At 52.8% G+C, this 27,034-nt stretch overlaps 1 protein-coding gene across 1 annotated transcript in view; it reads right to left on the bottom strand.

The window, feature by feature from the left end:
* Positions 1–27,034, bottom strand: part of man1a1 (mannosidase, alpha, class 1A, member 1) — a 122,449-nt gene that overhangs the window by 62,269 nt on the left and 33,146 nt on the right. The window contains exon 3 of the mRNA XM_064340144.1: positions 7,588–7,703. Coding sequence (XP_064196214.1) covers positions 7,588–7,703 — 116 coding nt within the window. The remainder of the gene's footprint in view (positions 1–7,587; positions 7,704–27,034) is intronic.

Genomic DNA, 27,034 nt, shown 5'->3' with positions numbered 1-27,034 from the left:
ACAGTTGATTACACAGGCCTTTAAAGCGGACGCGTTGAACCGCGTGAGAGATGCACAGAAGGATCCTTTATCGTTGTTTTGCTTGTTAACCGAACAACTGGATGCGTCCAGCGAGCGGTCCCCACCAACCGGGGAAAACGACCAGCGGGAGGCCGTTCATTCACGAATCCGGAGAGAGGCCTAATTCTTCTGGATGGACGGGGGCCACGCAGAGGGTTCGATGGCACCCCTGGAGTCACGACCATTAACGCTTCCGTTTCTGGTCAGAAAGAAAGGGGGGATGGGGGGGGGGTCGGTCTGGCTTCAAATTCAAATTCAATTTCGTCCTCACGTCTGTGCAAAAGCTTCGAAACGGAACACGTTTCATGCCTAAACACCTCCTTCAAAGGTAATAACGGTCCACCGCGAATAGATGTGGATCTGAGCTCGGCGGTGGAATTTAATAAAAACGGGAGTGAGTTTAAGTGCGTATATAAAAATATATATATATATATATCTCGGGCCACGGAGAAAAAAATAAAACGTTATGCCTGCCCGCAAAATCGGTTTCGAGCGCTTTTCAGAACGGTCAAATTTAAAACAATGCTAAGGCTGGGAGCCTTGAGGGCACTGTCTTCCATCATAATAAGAGCCCATTACTCCTCTGCCTTCTCCAGGTGAGCGTAATCTCTAATGAAACGCAGCGCGGATCCTCTTCCGCGTTTACGACAAATGTAATTCTCTCCAAACACGGCGGCCTGGGTTTTCAGCAGGATCCTCTGAAAAATTCACTTGCTTTATTTCCATAAAAATTTTAGTGGTACGGCGGGCTTTTTTTGTCTCCCTCAAGCGTAGTACATGCAGAAGCGCAGCAACATTCAAAACCGCATTTCAGTCGAGCATCCGAGTAGGACTGAAGGGCCTTCGGGTAAGTTTGAAACATCCATTTTTTGAGAGTTTTTTTTGGAAGCAGCGGACAAACAATCCGTTAAAAAACGCACAAAATAAATTTGTGATGATTATTTTTTTGGAGGCGCCGTCGGTGCAGGGCGATGACCGTGGCCCCATAGCATTCTGGGAGGTTTCTGGACAGCCCGAAAGAACTTGTTCCAGGATCGCTACATAGAGGAAATTCACCAGAAAAATGAGGGATTTTTTGAAAATTATCACAAGGTAAGTTTCAGGGGAAGAACTGGCAATGAGAAGGGAAGTTTTGGAGAGCAGAGACAAACTTCTAAAAATATCTATGGGAGTCAACAGAAGACAGGGGATTTAGAAAAATATTTTGGTGAAGATTATCGAGAGCACCTGGCAACACAGTTCATGCATCACCGGAGTTTTTAGGTCAGACAGATCTTCATTATTTGCTTTAGGTTCATTTTTAATGACCAGATGGCAGCAGCTATGTTGGGCTATTTTTTTCCCCTCTTGCCTTTTGTCACTGCTCCAAGCTTTGTACATTCCGGTCAATAAAGTTCATTTTTATGTTTTATAAATAATTAATACGTCTGCGTAAAATATTTTCCCTGAAATTCTGGAGTGTCGTCATCCATTACCTTCAAAGCCTCCGGTTAAAAGTTAATTTCAATACAAATCAAACTCATGAACACACATATTTCACTGCACCTGGTCTAAAATTTGTTCTGGAGTCACCTGTGCTGAATTAACTTATGTTTTCTTACTCCGTATTCACTCAGCATAAAAACATGGGCTAAATAAATATGATGTAATGTCAGATATTTTAACATCACCCACAGTACCGCGGATAACATCAGGTTCAGAGAACCTCTAACGAAGCCTAAAAGATTGATTTTTGAGCAGTAATGGAGCAAAATGAATGAATAATTCCTTCACATCTACAACGTACCCCTACAGGTCCGTAATCTACAATAAGAATGGAAATATGTCTTCATGTCATATGCATGAGACAGGGGAGAAGCAAAACCAAAACCCCAACATTAACACAATAAAATGACTCGGTATATGCTGAATTATGCATTCACAATTCTTAATGCCACCATTTTTTTAATTAACAGACTCTAAAACTTTCCTCTCATTACGCCACCCTCCATCCCCCAAAAGAAACAAAAAGTATTCTTTTCTCTGGTCCACCAGTGAACTGGCCCACCAAGATAGAATTATATTCCCTGGCAAATAATACCAACTGTCTGCATTATCACTTAAGCTCTCCAAAGCAGAGAATGTATGCAAATTACACTAAGACACAATTTGCATAACAGAACAACAGGACGATTAAAAAGTATTTCATAAATTGCTGCAAAACCATAAACTTTCATGACAAGTTCTGATTACAGTTTCGTAAACTCTTTGCGTTAACCCCATGAAGCCAAAAACGCAAGAAGAAGAATCTTCTAGAGAAAACTTGAACATCCCTTTAGAGAAACAAACACACCACTCCCTCCTCTGTATGGCCCAAGTAAAGCCAAACCTGTCCTCCTGGTCAAAACGCAGGAAGCTAACGCACGGAGAGCTGGAGAGACCTCGATGCACAGAGACTCTCCTCTAACCCTTTCCCCGCTGCCCAGACAGGAAGCAGCGACTCGGTCCACTTCCTGCTCCGCAGCTCTTTCTTGATCACGGAGGGCTGCGGCCATATTGGATGCTAGCTCCAGCAGCGGTTCAGGGAGTAATTATCAGAAGTTTGCTTTGTGATTTTAATAAAGGAACACTAATAACACAACTGCCTTTAGCTGGTGGCTTAACCCCTCAAGGTGTAAGATCACAAATATGGGATTAGAATGCTCTGAACATTCTACCTGAACATTCTAATGCTGATGTAACAATCAGTACTGGTAACTGAAAACAGTGGAGGTCCAGAACACAGACAGGGGAAAAAAAGATCCCAAAAAAACCCTACTCTTCAAAGGGTTAAAATTAATCTCCAGCGTTCCGTTTAAATGCACAGTCAGTCTTGCTCGGCACAAACAAAGGGATGATCTGTAAACGCTCTGAGAATCCAACCAAGCCTTCCCCCAGGTGCTTCTCGTTCCCTCAGAAGGACATTGGTTCTTTCTGAAACAGGAGGACGAGGAAACAAGCCACTGAAGCTGCACTTGACGACATGACTTCTGTTGAGCGCGAGGAGTGAGGTTCGGGGTGCTGAAGAGACGGGGGCAGACGAGCCCCCCCCCGCCCCCGCCCCCCCGCCGCCCCCGCCACCGCTCGGCGCGGATGTCACAGACCGTAACGTCTGCATCAATATTTACCGTGCCAGAGCGAGTGTGTCGGCACACGGCTAAATACCAGTTACATTACATTACAGGCATTTAGCAGACGCCCTTATCCAGAGAGACTTACACAGCTTTTACACAGCATTTACACTGCATCCATTTATACAGCTGGATATACACTGAAGCATTAAGCAGGTTTAGTACCTTGCACAAGGGTACAACGGCAGTGTCCTACCCAGGAATCGAACCCGTGACCTTCATGTTACAAGACCAGCTCCTTAGCCATTATGCTACCCTGCCGCCCAGCGCTGCAGTGTGGGGACTATAGCATATTTGGGCTGTGCCTACGAGCCGTCTTGTGACAGCCCGGTTAAGAAAGCGGGGTCTTGGCGCTAGACGGACCCTGCCCTCCCCCCCGACAGACACCCCTGCGGAATGCCCCCCCCCCCCCCCGCAGGCCGGCGCGGGACGGACGAGCCCCCAAGGCCCCCGGAAAGCCGCGCCGCCAGCTGGCCTTAATCAGGGAGAGAGGCCCCGAGTCACACCCCGCAGCCCGGAGCAGGGGAACCAGAAATCACCGCCAATGCAGCCCGAACCACGCCTCGCTCCGGGGAGGGATGGAGGGAGGGAGAGAGGGAGGGAGAGAGAAAGAGAGAGAACATGAGAGAAAAAAGAGACCTGCCTTTTTTTTTTACAGTCCCTTTGTTTAAACACTATATGTTCTGTGGTAAGATAGAGAAACAGAGCAGGAGAAAGAGAAAGACTGAACAAGAGGGAGAGAGAGCAAAGGGAGAACAGGAGAAAGAGAAAGAGTGTGCGAGAGGGAGAGAGCGAAAGGAGAGCAGGAGAAAGAGAAAGACCGAACAAGAGGGAGAGAGAGCAAAGGGAGAACAGGAGAAAGAGAAAGAGTGCGCGAGAGGGAGAGAGGGCTGGAGGGAGAACAGGAGAAAGAGAAAGAGTGTGCGAGAGGGAGAGAGGGCTGGAGGGAGAACAGGAGAAAAAGAAAGAGTGTGTGTGAGGAAGAAAGAGCGAGAGGCAGGGACAGCCTGATTTAACACGACACTGAAGGGCTGAGGGGATATTCCTCAAGAAGAGCAGTGATGGCAGCGGCTCATTCATGTGTACTGTCATGCCACTGATACAGTGTGGCGGTGGCCGCTGGGTAAAGCAGTGCTGGGGGGGGGGGGGGGGAGGGGGAAGGGGGGAGCTAACGGCAGAATTGAACTGTAGTACTGAAGACGGAGGAGAAAAGGACACTGAAAGCAAGGCCTGACAGCCCTGCACTGTGACCACAGACCCAACGAAACGAACACAGAGGCGCAGCCCTTGGCCAGTTAACCCCCCCTTTAGGAAGACCCGTCGATTCCACGCTGCTTCATCGCGGCCGACAGCGTCCGGCAGCGATCCGGTCCGGTCCGATGGCGAGCGGCTGGCTCTCCAGAGCCTCGTAAGAGCGACTGCACAGCTCAGTACTGAAACGGAGCGCACAGGGCTAGAAGGGCCTAGCCGTGGTGTGAGCCTCCTCTGCGGACAACACATGCAGCACATTTTCACGGTAGCATTACAGATGCCAGCGATTTGTGTGACGGTCGCTCCATTCGCGCACGCCCCCAAACGTCCCCGTCCCCCCGTGTGGGAGTGTTTGCGTTCGGGTTGAATGGCGGCGACGCCAGACGTGTCGTTTCCTTTTTCCAGACAAAAAAGCCCTGCCGCAAAGTAAACATCACAGCAACGGATAAAAAAGCGCTAATCTGGAGCGAAGGCTCGGCGCGTTCGATAATCGAGGTTTTTAGGCGGAGCCATTTGCCGGGATTAGCCGCTACACAATGAGCCTGAGCCGACAGGCCGGAGAATAGCGAGCGCCGCCGGTCGCGGTGGCATCCCATTGTAAATTCCCAGCGCACTGACTACCCCATTGAGCGCTGACTGGCCCGTCTGGCTTTCATCCAGAAACATGCTCGATTTCATTTTAGTGAGTCGTAGAGCTTGTGATAGGAGTAAGTATGATTAATTATTCTGAGGGCTAGACGGCAGCCCCAGCGGGCCTGGGTGAAGAACGGGAGGCAGGGTAGCGTAATGGGCGAGGAGCCGGACTTGTAACCTAAAGGTCGTAGGTTCGATTCCCGGGTAGGACACTGCCGTTGCACCCTTGAGCAAGGTGCTTAACCTGCATTGCTTCGGTATGTTTCCAGCTGTATAAATGGATGCAATGTAAATCCTATGGATGCCATGTAAATCGTATGTAAACGTTGTGCAAGTCCCTCTGGATAAGATGCTAAATGCCTGCAATATAATGTAGGCTAATGTAAGAAGCGTGACTGGAACGCTCAATAGGCACGCACAAGCGGAGAAGGAGTTTTTGTTCCTTTATTTTCCTCTTTCTTTATTCATTTTCTTTGGTCTGAGGCAATTCAGCAGAAATGCGGCGGGTGCTCCAGGTGTCGATGAACTACCGACTGAGATCAAGCGCCCGCTCCCCGCCACCTGCGTCTGCAGTCGACAGCCAATCAGCCGTCACCCCCCCGCCACCCCCCCAGAGGACTGCCTTCCTCGTTAACCAGGGCTAAACAACGCCGGAATATTCTACGCTAGCATCTGAGCTCGTCTCAATGCTTCAGAGCAGCAGACGCCGTTGTGACGCCCTATGTAAGAGAGAGATGCCTGGATAAGAGTAGGCCAGGTTAATGCAGACGGTACGACCAGTCACAGGGATCAATGGAAGGTCAATGAGCCATTAAGAGGAGTCATTTATGTGCTGACCTGGGCTCTGTTACTCACTAATTAATGCAATCAATTATTTCGCTTTCTCCTCCCACTGTTTTAATGCTAACGAGAACTATTCTGGCAAAGAAGAGCAGCCCGGAAAAAAAAAAAATCTACAAAATACAAAACACCCACACGAGCTCAGTCACTGCAGCACAACACGCATCTGCACGATTGGTTAAAATAAAATAAAGAAATAAAATCCCATCAAATTAATTGCTGGTAGGCTTCCACTGGGTATTGCAGCATGTAGATACGCCTGGCTGCACTTCAGACTGAACGAGCCGCCAAAATTCGGGGCTGTTGTTTTGGCTCTGGCGGGACGCTTTGTTACCTGACAGGAAACCAAATTTTAAAAATAAAAAAAATAGCTTTAACCCTGCCAAGTACGATATCAGGCCATTTCGTCCATAATTTCAAAAAACATTATTACCGCTTTCATGGGCACATTATCTTTATAACGCACGTTCGCGAGTATTTGAACACTGCATTCGGTTGAACGCTGAAAAATCTCGCCGTTTTGCTATTGCCGCTGTTTTTATCCGGGCTCCCGAAGCGCGGGGCCGGCGTAACCTCTCAGTATTCTTCCCATCAGGCCCGGGGTTCGCTCGGGGCGATATGACGGCGACGGAGGTCAAACGAAAAAAAAAAAAAAAAAAGCGGGAGGGCCCATCTCCGAAGCGGAGGCGGCGGCGGCGGCGGCGAGAGGAGGAAGGAGCGGGGTTTTTATTTATCTTTGAATTAGGGCCGGGTATCGGGCAGGCGAGCGGAATGCTAATGCGCGATCCGCCGGGGCCTCGGCAAGCGCTTTTATTCTCCGAATTGCTGGAGGGCAGCGAAGAAAAGCCTTTCAATTAAAAGTTTGTTAGCGCCGTTCATTAAGGCTTCTGATCGTTAATATATTTTTACTCTCCCGCCGAAGAAAGCGAGAAGGGTGGACGGGAGAAATCTGGCGTTCTGCGCGGGGGTGGGGGCGGGGGCGGGGGGGCGGGGGTCTCGGAGGGGAAATGAATAATGAATAATCTTATGGGCGCAGGGGCGGGATCTCTGTAAACCGGGGAGGATGAAAGAAGAGGATTGTGGGTATTTTCATCACTCCTCCAGGTTCTGCTAACTGCAGCGCACGTTTCTCCCTCCATCATTCACCGCTTGCACTCCGAAGCCGTTATGTCAGGCGGTAATGCATTGCATCAGCACGACGGCAGGTTTTGTAAACATGCATTTAACATATTTGTAGCAACTTGCTGGAATTTATTTATTTATTTTTTTGGTGATTTGCTTTCTTGGCCAGACTCCCGCGGTGATTTGTAACGCCCGGCACGTTCTTCAGACGGCGCGCCTGTTAGGGTCCGGGCCGTAATGGAGACCGCACACACCGAAGTGCGGCGTTCCTCCCCGCCAAATGGCCAAGCGCGTGTAAATGGCGGTGGGAGGAATGAACCACGGAATGCGATTGGGGTAATGCCAGCCAGGAAAGACACACCCTGCGGTACCACGCTGCACTGAGCGTGCTCGGCCCGAGGGACCGCACAGCGGACGGAAAGGCGCTGGGTTGTGCCGAAACCGGAGGCTGGGGAAACTGTGGGAAAAAAAGGCACCTTGAAATGGAAAACCTCTAAATCTCCCAGTAACCCTGACGACGGTAGATTCTCACCACGTTGAAGTCCAGGTTCTTCTCCACCCACTCGGTGGCGGCGTCAAACTCCTCGTACATCTCCATGATGTACAGCGTGTCCAGGGCGTCCACGATGGTGGCGCCCTGGATGCTCCCTGTGGAAGAGAAAAGAGAATGGAAAACAACATGAGACTTTACACTGAGGAAGAGAACACAGTACAGAGAAAAGCATGAAAGAGCTGGACGCTCCACTTGGATATCTGAAGTAATTCAGGCCAAACCCCAGTCCCTAGACAGCAATGCCCCACCGAGGATTTGAACCTGCAACCTAGATTACATACACCTTTACCTAGACCAACCTCACATTGTAACACACTATCAATTTATAGAACTTTACATTCAAAGAAGCAAATCGGGTTAGGTCCCTTGCTTCAGGGTACAAGAGCGGTTCCCCGACTAGGAACTGAACTTGCAACCTCTGAATCGTAACTTACATATGCGGCGTAGCATAATTTATAGCGCGGCACTGGTGCTACAGCAAACCTCTCAGGACTAGGATGACATTGCAGCAGGATGAAACAGAGGCGCAACCGGGCTTTATGCCACACGGCTGCGTAGCTACAGATACTCGGCTATCGCCGAACGCCGGGAGCCCTCCACCGGGGGCCAGGCTTTTCATCCGCGCGCGGCAGCCTCAGACCGCCTCTTTCCCCGGGCCAAACTCCCAGCGACCGCCGAACGGATTACACCGCGAACAACGGCCGCCGCTGGTCTGGTCCGGCCGAACCAATGACACGCCGCCGTTCCGCTTAATTAGCATAAAAACCCTGAGATAAATTCAATCACGGGGCTATGAATAAACACAAATACAGCGTGAAAAAGGGGCCAGCTTAAACTCGCCAGTTTTCCTATTCCTCATAAGGAGGAGAGTGAGCGGAATTGGCTAAGTGCATTTAGTGCTCTAATGGCATAAAATTGTATCAGAGTAAATGGGAAAAGTGGGACTATAACATTACAAAACGCCATAAACGTCCTTCCATGTACACAGAAACGCGCGGCGCCCGACGTTAGCGTTGGTGTAGAGCGAGCGCTTTTAAGTCGCAGGCTCCGAATCAGAGGCCTGAATAGAGAGACGGACGCGGGCCGCAGGTCTCCCCCGCGGGGCTTCGTTTCAGCCTAAATGTCACGCGTAGCGGCGGGGAGGGGAAAAAGCACCGGCAGGTGATCCGATCCACAGCGGAGCTTTCAGTCACGGCGAAGATCCGACCGAACGCTGAGCGTAAAGTTAAAGCAGATTCATCACCGCTAGAGAGAGGGCGCCAGGAGCAAGGCATGCTGGGAAGACTAATAACGCGGTGGCGGGTTCTACGGGGGGAAAGGGATGTCCGAATACAGGATGGCAGTGTGGGACAGTGCAAGGAGTTTTGGAATGGCCAATCAGAGTCCAGACTTTAACCCAATTGAGAAGAGGCCTGACCTGAAAAGAGCTGTCCATGCAGGAAACCTGAAAGCAACACTGGAGCAGCACTGTAAGGAGGAATCTAAAATTCCACCTGACCATTGTGTAAGCATTACTGGCAGCTATAGAGAACATTTGGGGGAGGTTATTGCTGCTAAAGAGGTCACTCTAGTTACTAGACACGAGGGTTCACACACTTTAGCCAGCCTGAACTGTGAATGTTCAGACAGTGTGTTCAATAAAGACGTGAAAAGTGCAATCGATTGTGCGTTATTAGTTCAGGCAGAACGTGTTTGTCTATTATTGTGACTTAAATGAAATTCAGACCACATTTAAAATGCAATTAATGCCAAAATCCAGGCAATTCCAAAGGGTTCACAAACTTTTTCCAGTAACAGTATATAATGACACAGTCCACCTCACTTACAGTATTTGGATATGACTGTATGGCCAGCATTAATCATAGACGTCTTTCATGAATGCTAATAAGGGTCTTGCATTAGGGATGGAGCTTCTCTTCCTGACAAGCTGCTTCTTGCTCTTTGGCATTTCAGCGCTGAATTATTGAAGTCCTCAGCTTGCCTTTCAAATTTATTTCTCAGAGATTTCATTAACCTGACATTCCCGCTATTTCCCATGAGGGTGAGAGATTATGAGGGGGGAGGGGAATCATTTAAAAAAAATAATTTTAACAAAATCCTGGGGATTATGAGAACCTTGGAAAACATTTTTTGTAACATGCGCACACGAGTGCATACAAACGTGCACACGCATGCACACACACACACACTCACTTTCACAGACACCCACCCCCCACCAACACACACACACACATATACCCCCCTCCCCACAACCACCCACCCACCCACCCACGCACACCCAGAGGCAGATGCACACCCACCCACCACACCCACCCACACCCCACACGCACACCACACCGTACAAACACACACATCCCCCACGCACACTCAATAACCACACACACACACAAAGCGCACACAGACACACACAGCACACACACAAAAGGCCACACACACACACACACACACCCCCACGCACAAGCGGGACTGAGTGAAGCGAGCTCTGAAGCCTGAGCTGGCGCGCTCTGTGGCAGACGGGCTTTGATTTGAGCGTCTCTCTCTCTCAGAGTGCACCTTCTCAGGGGCCGGCGTAATCAAGCACCACTCGCCGCTCGACGCCCTTCGTCCGCCGCCGCCCCCGACAGCCAGGAGCTGAGTAGTCATCCTCGGCCGGGGCAAGGTTCAAACCCGCCATGTCTGGCTGCAGACTTCAGCCGTCTGGATCAATGCTCCTCTTCACTTGATTCGTGGGTTAATGGTGTCACTCCTCCAACTTCGGGAGTCTATATTTAATTATGCGGAAAACTGAGGCAAGCCGGAGTGTTTTCCGTTAGGCTTTTAAGTGCATCATGTCTTCTGAATTTAAAAAAATACATGTTCCATTTTATGCAATGTATGTTTATTAACCCAAAAATAAAATCCATTCCAATCGAATTCAGACCTCCTTCAGCTGGTCCTCCAACTGCTCTGAGGTCCTCATTCTCCTGGGTAACATGTCCTCACAGAAGAATATTAGCCAGGTGTGTACCATTCCATGGTATCCATGGCGTCTTCTACGCGTCTCTGATGTTGCCATGCGACTTCTTCCCGTCTGCGCGGCGGCCCGACTTAGCGCCGTTTCTGTCACGCCGTTTGGCATGTGCCGCCTTGCGCCCCGGCCCGCGGTCTCATCCCCGAAAACGCAGCCGCGGCGCGATTAGGGAACGCGGATGTGATGTGACACGTGCAGCCGTGGAAAATGACTGCTCGCAGACAGCCTTATTCGTGCGATCATGGGCCAGATTAAAAATAAAAATGAAAAAGCTGTACATCATCGACTGTGGGTCTCTCCGATACATTTCACAAGTGGCAACAGCTTTCTCCTGGTATCCTGTTCCACTGGGAAGGGTACTGAGACTATGGAACCCCTCCCAGTATCCTGTTCCACTGGGAAGGGTACTGAGACTATGGAACCCCTCCCAGTATCCTGTTCCACTGGGAAGGGTACTGAGACTATGGGACCTCTCCCAGTATCCTGTTCCACTGGGAAGGAAAATAAGATTATGGGTGGCTGCTGCTGAATGTTAATCGTGCCATGACAGGGACAAATTTTTTTGTTTTTTTTCACCTTCCAAGTGGATCAATCTTGCTGCCTCTATTGTGACCTGATTTTCACAATGCCCTTTCTTATAGCTCAAAATGTTAATCAAAGTACCAAACAACAATACCAGACTGGGGGGAAAAAAACAAAACAACAACAAAAAAGCAAGCGGTTTTTATCAATTCTCTCTTATGACAACAATGAGCGGCCTCTTAAAGAGGACCTTGTTTATAATTTCTCCAGGGAAATGGATTAAGCCCAACAGGCTCCTCTCCAGCGACCACCTCTTAATGCATTTCCGCCACACAAAAGAGGTCGGTGACTGATGTTAGCGTGTCAGCTAACCGGCGGCGGATGCATCATCTCCGAGCCCCCCACACCCCCCCCCCCCCCACCCCCGCGCTTCATCAGACGCCCTCCTCTCTCCTCCTCTGCCCTCCGCACGTCTCCCAGCAGCACAGCGCCCATTTACTGACGGATGATTCCCGCTAATAGAGTTCCCACATCGTTAGCGACAGCGTGTCAAACGAGGGCCGCGGCTGTGAGCGGAGGTGATCCGCCGACTAAACGAAGCAACGACGTTCGGAGAAAAAAAGGCAGCCTTCGCCTTCGAGTCGGCAAAGGTCGTGCCGGGTGTAGCCTCTCTAGGAAAACGGGGTCCGAACGTCTCTTCGTGTCGCCCCCCCAAATATAAAAGCTTGCGCTATCGAACGAACGGGGGTTCTGAAATGTTTTGACGTCCCTAAAATGCTGAGGTGTAGCTCAAGGAGCCAGCATTCGCCAGAATGTCTCCTTTTCAGCTCCCGTACCGAAGGCCTCTGCTCAGGAGCATCAGCGATGCAATGAAAGTGGTCTGCAAACTTTATACAAACCCGACAAAGCCATGAAAGCGGAGTTAAAAGGACTTCACATGTACACACTTCAAAGACATTCCAGACAGACGGTATTAGGACATTCCGAATTCCAAAGACATTCTTTTATTCTTCCCCCGGTTTCGGTGCTGCTGAGAACTTGTTAAAAGCAGCCCACTGATGTTCCGTAAAAAGGAATAAAAGATCCAGAGTTCCGCCCGCTGCCTAGCGTGTCAGGCGCCACGTACCCCTTTAGCGCTCTGAAAAGCTTCGGGGTCCCCCGAGTCAGACCGCAGGTGGAACGCGCCACGCGCTCGTCGAGCTAGCGGCCTTCACACGCGGGTATTTACGAATTCTCGGGACGTCCGACCGGAAAGTTTCCCCGGGTTTAGTATTCTGTATTGAGTAGCGCTCCGGCCGGCCCTCTGGGTAAATTGCTAAATTGCAGGGTTTGGCCGCCGAGCTGCGGCTCGAACCCGGAGCCAGGCTTTCTCCGCTGACGGTGACGGACGGGCGCTGGCGCGGGAGCCATTAGGTAATTATTCAGGACGCTGGCCGCCGCTCGGTCCTTTCGGCCTGCTGCAGGCGAGCCGGAGAATAGCCCAGCCTCTCTGCTGCAGGGACGCGTCCTTTGACAGAAAGTATGAAAGCACGCCTCCCTCATTTCCACCTATATTACCTGCCAGGGCGACGCGCCAGTGAGCTGAGGAAATGTTCTGGGACAACAGAAAGAAAACAAAACGAGAAAAAAAAAGAAAAAGAAAAAGAAAAAAAAAAGCTGTGGTTTTCTGGCTGTTCAGGAGAACCTGAAACTGGAGACAATAGCGGGGCATTGTTCATATTGTGTTCCATTAGACATGGCTCGTGCTACAGATGCCCAATTTGATAGAAGAAAATCTGTACTGCGTTTCTGTGTTGTGTGTGTGTGCATGCATGTGTAAGCATGTGTGGTGTGTGTCTGAGCGTGTGTGAGCGTGTTAGAGTCTGTGTGTGAGCATGTGTGTGTGTCTGTGTGAGCGTGTGTGTCTGTCTCTGTGTGTATGTGTGTGCGAGCGTGAGCATGTGTGTGTGTCAGCGTGTGTGTCTGTCTCTGTGTCCGTGTGTGAGTGTGCGAGCGTGCATGAGCATGTGTGTGTGTCAGCCTGTGTGTGTCTGCCTGTGTGTGTGTGTGTGTGTGCGAGCGCGTGTGAGCATGTGTGTGTGTCAGCCTATGTGTGTGTGTGTCAGCGTGTGTGTGTGTGTGTGTGCCTGTGAGACAGTAGGCTTCCTGGAGAGGGCTTAAGGAAATAAACACAGATATGTTGTTCTTGGCAGAATGCCCGTGCCATGAACGTGGAAACAAGAAGTGATACATCTGAGGAGGGGGGGAGTGGGGGAATGAGTGAGTGAACGAGTGAGAGAGAGCAAGAGAGAACATGAGAGAGAGATATATAAAATATGAAAGGAGATCTGAAAGGAGAGAGAATGAGAGAGAGTGAGAGAGAGATAGAATGTGAGTATAAGAGTATTAGTGTGTATGTGAGTGAGAGAGAGTGAGACAGAAAAAAGAGCAATAAAGAATATGAGAGAAAGAGAGAGACAGAGATAGAGTGTGAAAGTATTTGCGTGTGTGTGAGACAGAGTGTTTGAGAGAGAGAGAGAGAGAGAGAGAACGAGAGACAGAGAATGATAGTGTGAGAGTATGTGTGTGTGTACAGGTGTGTGCGTGTGTGTGTTAGAGAGAGAGAGAGAGAGAACGAGAGACAGAGAGAGATAGTGTGAGAGTATGTGTGTGTGTACGGGTGTGTGTGCGTGTGTAAGAGAGAGACAGAGAGATAGTGTGAGAGTATGTGTGTGTGTACGTGTGTGTGTGCGTGTGTAAGAGAGAGACAGAGAGAGAGATTAGGGCAGTATTTCTGGGGACGGGGGGGAGAGAGCAGGGTCTGCCGGCCAGGTGCAGGGCAGGATTAATCACATGCTGAGCAGGGCCGCGGTGCTCTAATCAAAACCAGGTAGGGGGGGAGGAGAGGGGGGTGGGGGAAGGCCTTAGTTACAGGGCAGGCCTAGGAATCGCACGCCCCGCGTTCCCCTCTCACCCACCCCCCGTGATAAATCTCCCCCTTCCGGCGTTCCCCGCTCGCCACGGGGGAGCGCGCCTCGTTCCGCAAACCCCCGCGGGACGTCCTGCCGCAGGCGGGGGGGGGGGGGGTGGGGGGGGACCCGGCCCGCGGAATACCGAACGGGTAAATGAGATGCACCGCGTGTGCTGCGTTCGCCGGTCCTTCCTCTTCCTCGCGGCCCCGGATGCGGCGAACATCAAGGGCGGTGCTCACCGGCCCGGCGGGGGAAAGGAAAGACAGCCGCGGAATGCTAATGGAGGCGCGGGCCTTTCTGCTGAAAACCCGCGTCTGCGCCGCATGTCTGATCTTCCATTAAGGAACAAAATAAAAGCCTTTTTTAAAGGGATCTGGTTAATAATAAATATTTGCGTGTGCGTGCGTCTATGTGCGTGTGTGTGTTTGTGTGTGTGTGCGCGTGCTTATGTACGTAGTTCTTATGTGTGTTTCTGTGTGTGTGTGTTTGCTTATGTGCAGGTGTGTGTGTGTGTTTATGTGCAGGTGTGTGTGTGTGAGCTTATATGCACTTCTGTGTGTGTACCTGCGTGTGTGTGTGTGTGTGTGTGTGTGTGTGTGTGTGTGTGTGTGTGTGTGTACGTGTGTGTGTGTGTGTGTACGTGTGTGTGTGTGTGTGTGTGTGTACGTGCGTGTGTGTGTGTGTGTGTACGTGTGTGTGTGTGTGTGTGTACGTGCGTGTGTGTGTGTGTGTGTGTACGTGTGTGTGTGTGTGTGTGTGTGTACGTGCGTGTGTGTGTGTGTGTGTTGTGTGTGTGTGTGTGTGTGTGTGTGTGTACGTGCGTGTGTGTGTGTGTGTGTACTGTGTGTGTGCGTGTGTAGTGTGTTGTGTACGTGTGTGTGTGTGTGTGTGTGTGTGTGTACGTGTGAGCACACGGTAGGTTAAGCAGACAGACAGACTTGGTGTACATGCTGGGTTCTGTCTCTCCCAGCCCGTAGCTCCTACTTAGCCTCTCAGAGCGAAACGCGATGACGGGGTCGTGACCCCTCGCAGCGAGGCTCGTCCGTGCGCGGGCGCTCCCCGCCGTCCCCACCCCCCTCCCCACCCGCCCCCACGCGGCTGCACGGCGCCGTCAGCGCTCGCGGGCCGACAGCAGAGCTCCGTTTCCAGGGGGTGGAGCCGGGCCAGGACGGCAGATGGGAGCGCGTTTACAAACTCCGCCAGGCCAGACGCTTCATTCGCCGGGGGTTCTGGGAGTGGGATCATCAGCATGCGAGCGCACCTCCGTAAAAATTTTTTGGCGGCGCCCGCGTCTCCGAGGGCGTCGGCCCGGGACGCCAGACGGCGTCCGTCGGCTATTTTCCCGCGAAAGCGAGGGACGGGACGCGTCAAAAATGAGAGCGAGGGTTCGAAGCGGCAGCGAGACTTCAAACGACGAGGCTCGTCACCCGCAAACGGCGGCAGTCGGCCGCACTTCACAGGCGATGTTTCTAAGTTACGAGGCGGCCGCTTCCCCGTCGTCTGCGTGCTTTACGCTGCTTTCTTGGCGCGAGCGCTCGATGAGTTTCTCTTCCCCGCTGGGGGGGGGGGGGGGGGGGGGTTTAGGGGGGTTGCAGTTGCTGTTGTTAGCGGTTTGGCCGGATAAATTGGCTTCCGTTCATACCCCACAGCCGCAACGCCACGGCAAGATGGCGTCCTCGGAAGACGACTCATCACTATTCACGCTTTCTGCCTCCTTGGGCTGGAGTCAGCAGGAAGCCGCCGCCGCCCCCGATGCGTCTCCCTGTCCGTAGAGCAGGTGCTGATGAATGCGCTGTACGCGAGCGCAGAGGGAGCCCGTCGGCTCTGCTCAGCTTTCTGTCCCGGCGCAATTAGGAGGGAGCGCTCAAGGGACCTCACCATGTGCAGGAGCAGGGTGACGGGGGGGGGGGGGGGGTTTGGGAACTGTGTCCCGCATTTTTCTTTGAGGAGCGTCCGCTGCGGAACACATCAGTCGCGAAGGTGCTTTAAAACGCGGCGTGACTCAGCAGGAGTGGGCGGGCGGACGCCAGGCGAGCGTTAGGGGCCCGCGCGGAAAAAGACGTCGGCGGCTTTCCCACAAAGGTGGACGGGACGGATCGGAACGGATCTTTCACTTAGAGAGCTTCCTCCTCCTCTTCTCCTCGGGGAGAGAAGTCGCTGACCTCAGGAGGACGACTGCGTTGGCGATTATGGCGTAGCCGGGCGGCCCGTTTCGCTCCGCCTGTTCGGGGACGCGCCGTGGCGTGACCCCTAAACCGCTCTCGGAGATGACCCGTCGCCAGGACGCGGCTCCAGACGGAGCGCGTCGCCCGCGGCCGCGTTCGCGACGAACGGGTTTGGGTTGAACCATGGCGCGTTGTGTAACCGAACACCGACTCCGCAGGCGCCGAGCCTCGTGAATCTCTGCCCGAGCAGTCGCTAATCCTGTTCTCTGGCAACCGAAATCAAAAAATAAACAGATAAATAAATAAATAAATAAAACATACAACAAACCTGTTTGCTTCCAGGCAAAAATTCACCTCTCTGTATCACCACCGCACTTCAGGTGACTCAGCTTCGAGAACACCGAGAGAAATGATTTCTCTCTCTCTCTCTCTCTCTCTCTCTCCTTTTCAGATTTTCTCTCGCCTTTCAACCCCCCACACTGTGCACCACCTCACACACTCAAACTGGGGCTGCATTCCACACCATTCAGTCGGGTATCAGAGAAAAGGGCCGTTTGTACAGAGGCCATGGGCAGCACAGGTGCTTCACGGTCCAGCGGCATTCTGGGTAAGTGAGTTCAGCGAGGTCCCGCTCTCTAAAGCCCGCCTCCGAGACCCGGGCCTTTTACCAGCCCAATGGATCTTTAACCTCGCTGCAACGCTGCACCAGGGTGGCAGCAGGGCCTCTTCATAACGCCGGAGAGCGGAAGGTTCCAGAAGGTTCCGCCCGCGCCCTGTCGAGGGGGGGGGACGGCAGCCCGGGCCAGCCCTCTTCCCGCCGGCTTATTACCCCCGTCCCTCAAAACGGGGCTTGAGACGAAGCAGAAAAGGCGCGCCCCCCCCGAAAAGGCGGTCCACTTTGGGGAGCGGCGTTAATGAAGTATCGATCCGAACACCTGGGCATTCGGGGCTGGGCGCCATGGCGGCTCCTCGGGGCACCTCCCCGCGCACCTCCGGTCACACGCGCCCGGGAAAGAGAAAGGGAATCAGTCATCCTGCTGGCGAAACGCCGAAAGAAAGAGAGAGAGGCCCCGTGACATCGGAGGCGGCCATCGCTCTGGCGGGGAGGAGGGCCCGACGGCTTCCGTTCCCCCCCTCATCTCACTCCATTCACTCCCAGATCCGCTCAGCGGAGCCATTACCCAAAGCTGCTGACAGGGCCCCCACCGCATACAGCAGAGAACGGCCTGACGCAGGCCCACACAATGTCAAAGACAAACGCACACACACACACAGACACACTCGTACACACACGCGCACACACACACACTAACTCACGCATACATGCACACACAAACACGCATTCAAAGGCAAACGCACACACACACACACACACACACACACACACACACACAGACACACTCGTACACACACACACACACACACACAGACACACACGCGCGCACACACACACTAACTCACGCATACAGGGCCAGACACACACTCGCACATGCGTGCACACTAACTCACACATACAGGGCCACACACACACACGCATTCAAAGGCAAACGCACACACACAGACACACACACACACATACATACTCACACACATACATGCACACACAGACACACATGCACACGCACACACAAAGTACAGTCAGGCCTCACTTATAACCACTCTATATGGGGTGGAGGGGGGTCACTGGTTAAGTGCAGAAGGCGGTTAATAGATGGGGCTCTACCAGGGACTAGCCTTTAAGGGAGCAGACACTCAAGGAGCGCTACAACCGCTAACCCAGCAACCTGTGCGCTAACCGCTTAAGGAGGACAGTGACGGAGTGGCTTCACGGGCCCTTTAGTGCTGACTGCATATTCAGATTGGGAAAGGGTAGGGGGGAAAAAAACGGGCTCGTAATTTAGACACGTTTCCTCGGGGTAGTAATAAAGCATCTCCCTTTGAATCCCTGCCAAACTGCACCGGTACTGCCGGCAGACAACGCAATTTACTCAATATTATGGATCACATTTAAACTAACAACGGATAGGAAATATTGCCTATACGCGCACGCACACACACACACGCACACATATACACACACACACATGCAGACACATACATGCTCGGTCACACTCACACACACACACACACGCGCACACATGTATGCTCACACACACACATATGCACACACATTCACACATACGCAGACACATACACGCTCTCACACACACATACAGAGGACCTTCATGGGACATGCATAAAAAGTCTTATCATGCTCCTTACTCAAATACTTGTTTTCCCCCCTTTAAAGCCAGAGAAGCAGGCTGACGTCCTCGTTTTTTGTTTTCGTTCCGGCTTCAGACGAAACACAAAGACGTGAGTGGCAGGAGGCCTATTTCCGGGATCTCTGAAGTGCGGAGCCACGTATGATGTTTTATTCCTATCGCTTTCAGACTGTCAGCCCGCATTACACTCCATTTCCCTATTTGCTCTCTCGTGAGCCGGAGGCTGGCATTAAGAGACGTTACGGTAATCCGGTAAAGAAGGGGGGGGGCTTTGCGCTCGCTAACGGCTGTCGCCCCGTCCAGCGGTTATTCATCTTAACCGATAATCACTGATAACTCGGAGTGACAGATATGAAGAAGCTGGCAGAACTGCGGTAGCTTGGATGCCGAGCCACTCTTCATAGCCAAATGTAATTAGATTCTGCGCTCCTCTCAAGGATCGGGGTTCTGCTTTTACCCTCCCAGCAACGGGGCGCTGCGAGACTTCGCAGAGACGGTGACGAGAAGGCCGAGCGAAATGCTGGCCCTGAATTTTCTCAAGTGCGAAATGAAAATGAACACGCAGCAAACAGGCTAATTTTGTAATGTACGGCGCATATGGTGGAGTCTGAAACATGCCGCGTGTGACACCAGCTCCTCCGCTGAATGTGGACGCAAAGCATTTTTACAGCCTTCAAAAACAGTATTTTTTTCTCCTCAAAAACAGGACAGGTTCTGCTTCTAAACACTGCAGCGGGCGTGGCTACTTTGTCCCTGGCTTCACCAGACAAACGGGCGGGTCTGTCAGTCTGAGGTTTCTCTTTGCACTGTTGGGAGGAGCCACACAGGCGAGCCCCGTCACCCACAGAGAATAGTCACAATCGCGTTGGTAAAGATCCTTTATCTGTGTGACACAAGACCCTGTCACTCCACACAAAGACGGGGAAAAACCCCGGATTCGCGCTGGAATGGCCGACCTCTCTTTCCTGACAAAAAAGCGACTGTTGACAAAACCTACTGTAAAGAAATTCCCCGTCCCTCGAATACCGGATGACCCAGGCACAGGTGACCGTGCCGACTCCGAGCAGCGAGGGACTAGCCAACAAAAGGCTTCTTTTAGCAAGCAGTCAGGGACACTCCCTCCCCCCCCGCCTGTAGAGGAACCACCTACAGGGTTCCCTCGAGGCCTCCCCACGGCTCCAAAGCCTGCTTTCGCCTGCATTCGCCTGCAGCGATGCATTCATCAGGCCTGCGACTAACCGCGCTGCGATTACCGCACTGTGCGCCAGGCCCGAGTCGCACAGCTCGGGCGAATCCGCGCCGCGGTCCAGGCTTACTACACGATCGCCGAACGGATATGGAACCCGGTCGGCCTGAAACGGAAGCGGGTCGCCTGCGGCTCCCGAAATTGACGTCGCGCTTAATCAAAAGGGGGGACGCGACGTGAGCCAAGATGCCCCAAACAGACTTTTAGGAGATTTTTAATATTAACGCTGGTGGGAGGGAGAGAGAGGACCGTCCTGGTATCAGAAGTGCAAAATAAGAACTAGGACTGTCTACAGGCCTTAGGCCTTACGCTAAATTTAATTACTGTAATACACCAAACCTCTTAAGCAGAACAGAAACTGCATTTTATTTATCTACTGGATAACAAATGTTATAATGATCCATAATGAAAAGTATGGGCGCTTGCATAAGCACAACTGGCAATTAACTTGTAATAAACATTGAAGCTTTTAAGTTAAATATTATTGACGAGGAGCCACTGTGACCTTTATATTTGACCTGGTGACCTGAGAATCAAGAACTGACAACATCTGTTGAACGTCATCTAATTCCATCAACACCACATGTATGTTTTAAAAAAACATTCTGACGCCTTTTTGACCTTTCGTCGCGACGATACAAAAGCCTCCACGTCGCAGCGATCGGTTGGGAAAAGTACACTGAAACGCGGCGTCAGCGATTTCCGGAAACGCGCCATTTTAAAAACCCGCTCCCACCCGCCTCGAGGTCGCGCACCGAAACTTTTCAAACTGTTTTAAGTAATCCGCGCTATCCGGAGCACTGTGCGGCACTCACCGTTCCATCTATTTACCCCTTTATTTATTTATAGCCGAGGGACGGCTCCCCTGTTAGCGGTTAGAGCGACCTTCCGCGGGGAGACGCCTTCTCTCCCTGCTCCCGGGTCCTAAAGGGAGCCCCCGCTCGATTGCAGACGAGGGACGGGGGCGGGGGGGGTGGGTGGTGGTGGTCACCAGCAACGTGGCGATCGATGCCTCTGCTTCAAATTTCCCAGGTAAACAGACAGTCGCTGTGCGGATGCCTGGGCCATGCATAATGCATCGGTCGGGCTCCCATTAGCCTAGCGCTCCCGTAAATGAATAAGGCCCCCCCCCCCTTTCCGCTTGATTAACGGCGGCTGACTGAGTTTATCTTTGGCGGGTCCCGCTCAGATGGACTCCAGCGAGGGGGGCCTGGGAGAGCAAACCCCTCCGTTTTCGGGCAGGAGGCCCTCCGAGCCGGGCCAGGAAATAAAAGCCTGGCGTCGGGGGAGGCCCGCCGGTAACGGCCGGGCAGCGCCCCCCCCACCCCCCCCGCGCTGGTGTTCAGTCGGCGACGCCCCCGCGCCTTCATAAACCGCCGTGGCGGAGAGGGACGCCAGCGGCGGTGCCGGTGCCAGGGCGCACGACTCCAGCCTCCCTGGCTAAATTAAGGGGGTTAATCAAACCCGCTCCATAAATCCCCAGCCTGTCCTCCTGCCCACTGAACGGAGCTGGAGAACAGCAGAGGGGGAAAAAAAAACACACACAGGCTTTCACTGCACAGGAAAAGAGTGCCGGCGTAGCGCGGATGAATCTTTCATAAGATGAGGTGTGTGGTTCGGTCGCTGGTTTGGCCCTGTTCCCCAGACACTAGCAGGTTGGGTAGCGCTCCGGTCACCCGCCCGAATGTTGCTCCGGGAAGCCGCCCGTACCAGGGCTCCACTTGGGAGAGGAAACGAGGGCGAACTCGGGCAGCGCCCGCCCGGTTAAGTGGGCACGTGCGCGGGGGGGTCGCGTCGCTAATCAGGCCGGGGTTTTAAAGCGCGCCACTTTCCACAGCAGGCCACCGGACCGGAACCGCGCGCCGCGAGAGCGAAAAGCCGTCCTGCCGTTTCGACATCTCCGGTCTTGGCTTTTTGTTTTATTCAATCGTTTTCATAAACGGAGAAGACGCCGGCTTATTTGTTTTGTTTGTTTATCCACACGCTCTCCCGCTCTAATAAGAAAAGGGCTGGATCGAGCCGATTTCCCGGGGTCCGAGCCGCCGCGCCCTTCCCCCGAGGCGTCGACGGCGGCTTTCAGCTCCGATCAATTTATTTCGCCGCTCCCTTTGTCCAGAAAACGGCCGACGAAATCACGCGGAGGAAAGGACGAGACAATCGAGTTGGAAACGGCGCGTTAAGCGGGCCGCGACTTAATTGGTTTCATCTTGCCTCCGCAATGCCGAACCGCACTAATGCAGTCGCTTTTCTTCACAATCAATTAGCCACCTTCAGCCACAGCTTGAATTGAAGTCAACATTTAAAAAAGAAAACAAAAACGCTTTAATTACAAACATCCTTCAAAAAGTTTTCGCAGCACGAGCACAAAACACTTTTTTTTGATGCTTTTCTATCGGCGGTTCTGTGATCTATCGTTTCTAATTCTAAACTTTCTCCGGTTGATGAAGAGCCCGAAAATGAGGAAGACGCGAATATGACTTCTGCGTGCAATAATCATGCTGGTGGCGCGTATTACGTTACAATGCTAATTAAGGGCTGATTAATGTCGTGAAGCTATTTTGCTGTAAGTCATTATAAGAAATTAGTCTAGCAGGCCAACATCATAAATCACGGCGTACCATCAAAACACAATCACGACAGCGCTCAGAGGAGCCATAAGCTACGGAATCCTGCATTAAATAAGAGGTTATTACAACGCGCAAATCCATTTAAAAGGTATTAGCTTTGGGCCCAACGCAGTGCGAGACCGACGGAGGCCTCAAACAGGCCTCGTTATCGCTCGCCGCACGCCGTCGCATCCAGGAGAGAGGTCCGCTAAACGGGGGCTCATTTCGAAAAATCGTAGGAGTCAAAAACCGCTCGGCTTGCAAGGTAAAAAAATCCGACTTCCGGTATCATCCGAACCTCCGGAGTGCCGCCCGAGGAGCACTCGGAGAGAGAGCCGGCGACTACCGCACCTCGTACGCGGGAACTCTCGGGAAAAATTTCGGAGCGCAGAAAAGTTGAAGCGGCCGGCGGCTGAAGTGGACCCTCGGACCTCGGGGAACGGGCGGGGGCGAGAGCGCTGCCGCGCCCGGGCCCTGCGTGCGGCCGATTACGCACTCGCTAAACGTCGCCTTTTTAATCCAGCCCGCGAAATTCGGGCCCTGCTGTTGTGGGGGACGTGGACACGCCGTGAGCTCCCGCGCTTCGGAAAGCCTAAACGCACCTTTATCTGCGATTCATCCGCGCTCGCTGATCCGCATTTGCTCGTCTTGCCACGGCTGAGCGAATGTCTTTCTCTCCGGATTTAATTACGTCTTGCGCAGAGAAAGAAAGTGAAAGTCAAGAGTGAGAGTCGGAGAGAGGGAGGGAGGGAGGCAGAGAGAGAGAGAGAGACCACGGTAACGGTAATCCTTCATAATAACACAAATGTCACTTTAAATGAAAACAATCATGTAAAGAATAATAGGTTTCCCATGTACACACCACTCAGTCTATGTTTAATACAATACAAAATGTTCTAGCTACTCACTTGCATAAATGTTTCACCTCCTTGGAGCATAAAATCTTTGTACCCTCACTGTGAAGTATTTAGAGCTTCGGTAGCAAAAGATACATTTGCAAAGTATACGTAAGACATGTATTCTGTGCAGAACTGATGACACAATCAAACATCAGGTCACCGGTACAGATTCTGACCACTAATGTGCCAGCACTGCAATGCTTCCTGTTCCAGGCAGAGTGCTGCAGTACTTCCAGGTCAATCAGGAGTTATTTCCACTGACAGACTCTCCCATTAAGGTGCTCGTGTCAGTTAACAGGGGAGAATGGACAGCGGAGAACGCGGCCATCTATCGACCCGAGCCCGGCTGGGGGATCGCCAGGAGCGTGCCGCTCGAGAAAGGCTTCGCGGGAGAGAGGTAGCGGAGGAAAATACCCAGAGTACCGTTGTACTTCCCTTCGGCGTCTCGGGGCGTCTAAAGAAAGCCGGTCCGCAGGGCTTTGTGAGATACAGAGAAAACTGCGCTCCGCAGTGCAAACAAGAGCGGAGGGGATGAGAACGGCGAAGCAGCAAAGCTTCCCCTGGGCTACATAACCCAGCAGCCACTGCTTTAATACCCCCCCACACTCCCACCTCCCCCCTGGGCTACATAGACCAGCAGCCACTGCTTCAATCCCCCCCCACATCCCCCCACTCCCCCCGGCTACATCAACCAGCAGCCACTGCTTCAATACCCCCCTACACCCCCACACTACCACCTTCCCCCTGGACTACATCAACCAGCAGCCACTGCTTCAATACCCCCCCACTCCCTTCTAGACTACATCAACCAGCAGCCACTGCTTCAATACCCCCCACTCCCCCCGGACTACATCAACCAGCAGTCACTGCTTCAATACCCCCCTACACCCCCACACAACCACCTTCCCCCTGGACTACATCAACCAGCAGCCACTGTTTCAATATCCCCCTACACCCCCACCTCCCTCCACCTCCAACTAGACACCTCGGAGCTTCCAACGCCACAGTGCTGCATGTTTAACACGGTTGCCGGTCTGCTCGTTAGGAGCGTGGAAGCTTAATGAACCGGCACGGTCGATACGCGGCGGCCCTGTGGCGGGGGGTGGGGGGTTTTAGGGGTGGGGGGGGGGGGGGGGGGTTGCACGCGTGCCCCGCGGGTCCCCGGCAGCCGCTCACACCGCCGTCTCCGGGGGGAGGCGGGCGGGACAAAAACAATAGGACGACGCTCGCCCCCGCGCTTCATTACGAACCCCGGCCACCAGGCAGGGGAGGCCGGGGGGGGGCTGTGAGTGCGGGGGGGGGGGGGGGGGGCAGCACGGCAGCGCGGCCCTTTTCATTCCTCCTCCAGTGATTTGTGAAACCCAGGCACACAATGGGCTGCTAATGAATATTCGGCAGGCAGAAACAAAGCGGTCCGCGGCGGGGCTCCCTGCTGGATTGCTCGCCGCGGCTCGGCGACTGTGACCTAGATACGGCGGCGATACACAAAGCGCCCCGCCAACGTAAATAACTCGTGTGGGGAACCTCTGGGGGTCCCCGGCCCCACGGGGGCGAAGCACAGCCCTGAAAATGTCCAGGGACAGGAGCCGTAGGTACGGGAGAGCGAGGTGTCAGGAACTCCAACAGGGGTGAAGCTCAATCACTGACTTGTTTGAACCAATCACAAGACACCGCACCCGACAGCAAAACACAATGATTGGCTCAAGCCAGTGAGTGACAGACAGCACACGTTGCTTGACTACCTCCTGCCATTACTAAGGGCAGAACCCCTGGGTTATGCACCAGTCGCGCTCCTGAGGAACCACTGACTGCAGTGACGAATCTGACAGCAGGGGCAGGCTGGAGCAAATGACAGCTGACAGCTCTTTGACTACATTTCCCACGTGTCCGTGCAAAAATGGGCTGGCTGTCAGTTACGACAGCTTGGCCTTTCGCATTCACACAGTGATCTCCAATTTAAACCTGGAGCACACGCCGCGATTCTTCAGAGCTCCAGAGCGGGAGAGCGGCGGGCGACCGTGACGAGCATCCGGAGCGGCACGCCGGCGGGCCGAGGGGGCGGCGGTCGCTCGAACAAACGAGTCTGAGAACCGCCGAATCACGTCGCCGTCGTCGCCGCGGGGGCCGTTCGGCGCCGCCCGCAGGCCACAGACGGCGGCCCCCACAGGGTCAGAAAGCCGCTCTCCGAAAAAACTTCAGCGCGCACACACGCGGGCCGTTCGTGTGTTCCGCGGTCAAACGCTCGGGCTTGGCGCTTCCATGGCGACGCCGCTGCAGGTGCCCGCGGTCGGATCTGCCGAGACCTCCCGCTCTCGCCCCGGCTCCCATAATTCCTCATCCAGCCGGTGTTCCCTCTCCCGGGAGCTCGCGTCCTTAGCATTCCACCCGCTACACGGCTCCCTGTCTTACAGGCTCTGCTTCTGGCTCTACAGGAAAAACCAGCCGCTTATACAAAACAGCGAATTTCCTTCTGCTGACTAATTACAGTAATTGCTCTCGGAAATGATGAAACCAGCCGCCTAACAATCTCTAAAACCCCCCCCCCACACCACCCTAAAAAATTTTTTTTTAAAACACTTGATTTTCATTTGCAGCTCACAAAGCACTTGTAAGTACTTTATGAGCTCCTCTATAAATTGCCACTGTCGAGGCTATAAATGGTCAGACACACCAGGCGCACGCACACACATTTTAAGCCAAGGTACAATTTTAGTACGTACTTGTCGAATATCAGCTGGAATCGCACCAACTAGCAAGCAAAAAGCGAAGGAGTGAAATCTGTAAAAATCGAGCGTGCAAACCAAGCGCAGACGTTTACGGGCAATAAGGTTTGCGGATTAATTAAATTAATAAAAGATGTTTTTTTTAATTGGACTTCAGTTACCAACGATGTTCGTTACTAACAATGTTCTAGCAAACACCGGGGACCTCGTTTACTGCGGCAGGCGCTAATTAATTTTAAATATACCGGCCTACTAAAGACAGGCGATTGGCTAATGGTGGGCAGAACTGGTGTGGCAGCTCCTTGTCTCGCGTCCAATGGGGTGGCTCGGGTGGCACTGGCCACCTCTGGGATTTCATTGGCCGCCCCAAGTGCCACCCCTGTTTTCCCACCTAAAATAGCGCATTATCATTGGCTGATTTTTTATTTAACCTTTATTTAACCAGGAAAACCCCCAATGAGATCAAAATCTCTTTTTCAAGGGGGACCTGACAATATATAACAGTTGGCGATAAAGTGGCCCTTTCTTATAGAGCCTGTGACCCCCCTGGCCCCCCCATGAAGAAAACCCCGGTAACCCCCCCTGTTCTCTCTTCCTACTGTGATAATCCAGCTCGAACGAGAACCGATTAAAAATTCTCTGAAGACGTGGCCAGTGCACACCGTGTGAATTTCGGTTAAATGCCAGTCACTGCAGAAGAAGATCTGTCTCTGATGAAGGGCCCCGTCACCAAATCCTAAATACGAATGAATATTCAGGGAGGTCATCAGTCAGCGTGCCGCGGAGTACCGGGGCGTGCCGGAGTCTGCCGCTCCTCCCTTAGCAACCGCGGTCCGGGACCGGCGCAGGCGGCGGGGAGGGGGAGGCGGAGCCGAGCGGCTCCACCCGGCACGGGCTGCGCCGTAAAGGGGGGAGGGAGGCCTCCCCCCCGCCGCTCTCTGAGGTCTAATGTGTGGTGACGTATTGATCGATGTCCCGGGCCGGACTGACCCATCGCCGATACGCCCCCGACGTGAGGGGCAAGGCCGATTAGGCGGAAC

This window comes from Anguilla rostrata, chromosome 6, assembly GCF_018555375.3.
Source record: "Anguilla rostrata isolate EN2019 chromosome 6, ASM1855537v3, whole genome shotgun sequence".
Lineage (NCBI taxonomy): Eukaryota > Metazoa > Chordata > Actinopteri > Anguilliformes > Anguillidae > Anguilla > Anguilla rostrata.
Note: the sequence above shows the minus strand (reverse complement) of the source record. Positions and strands in the feature narration are given on the sequence as shown.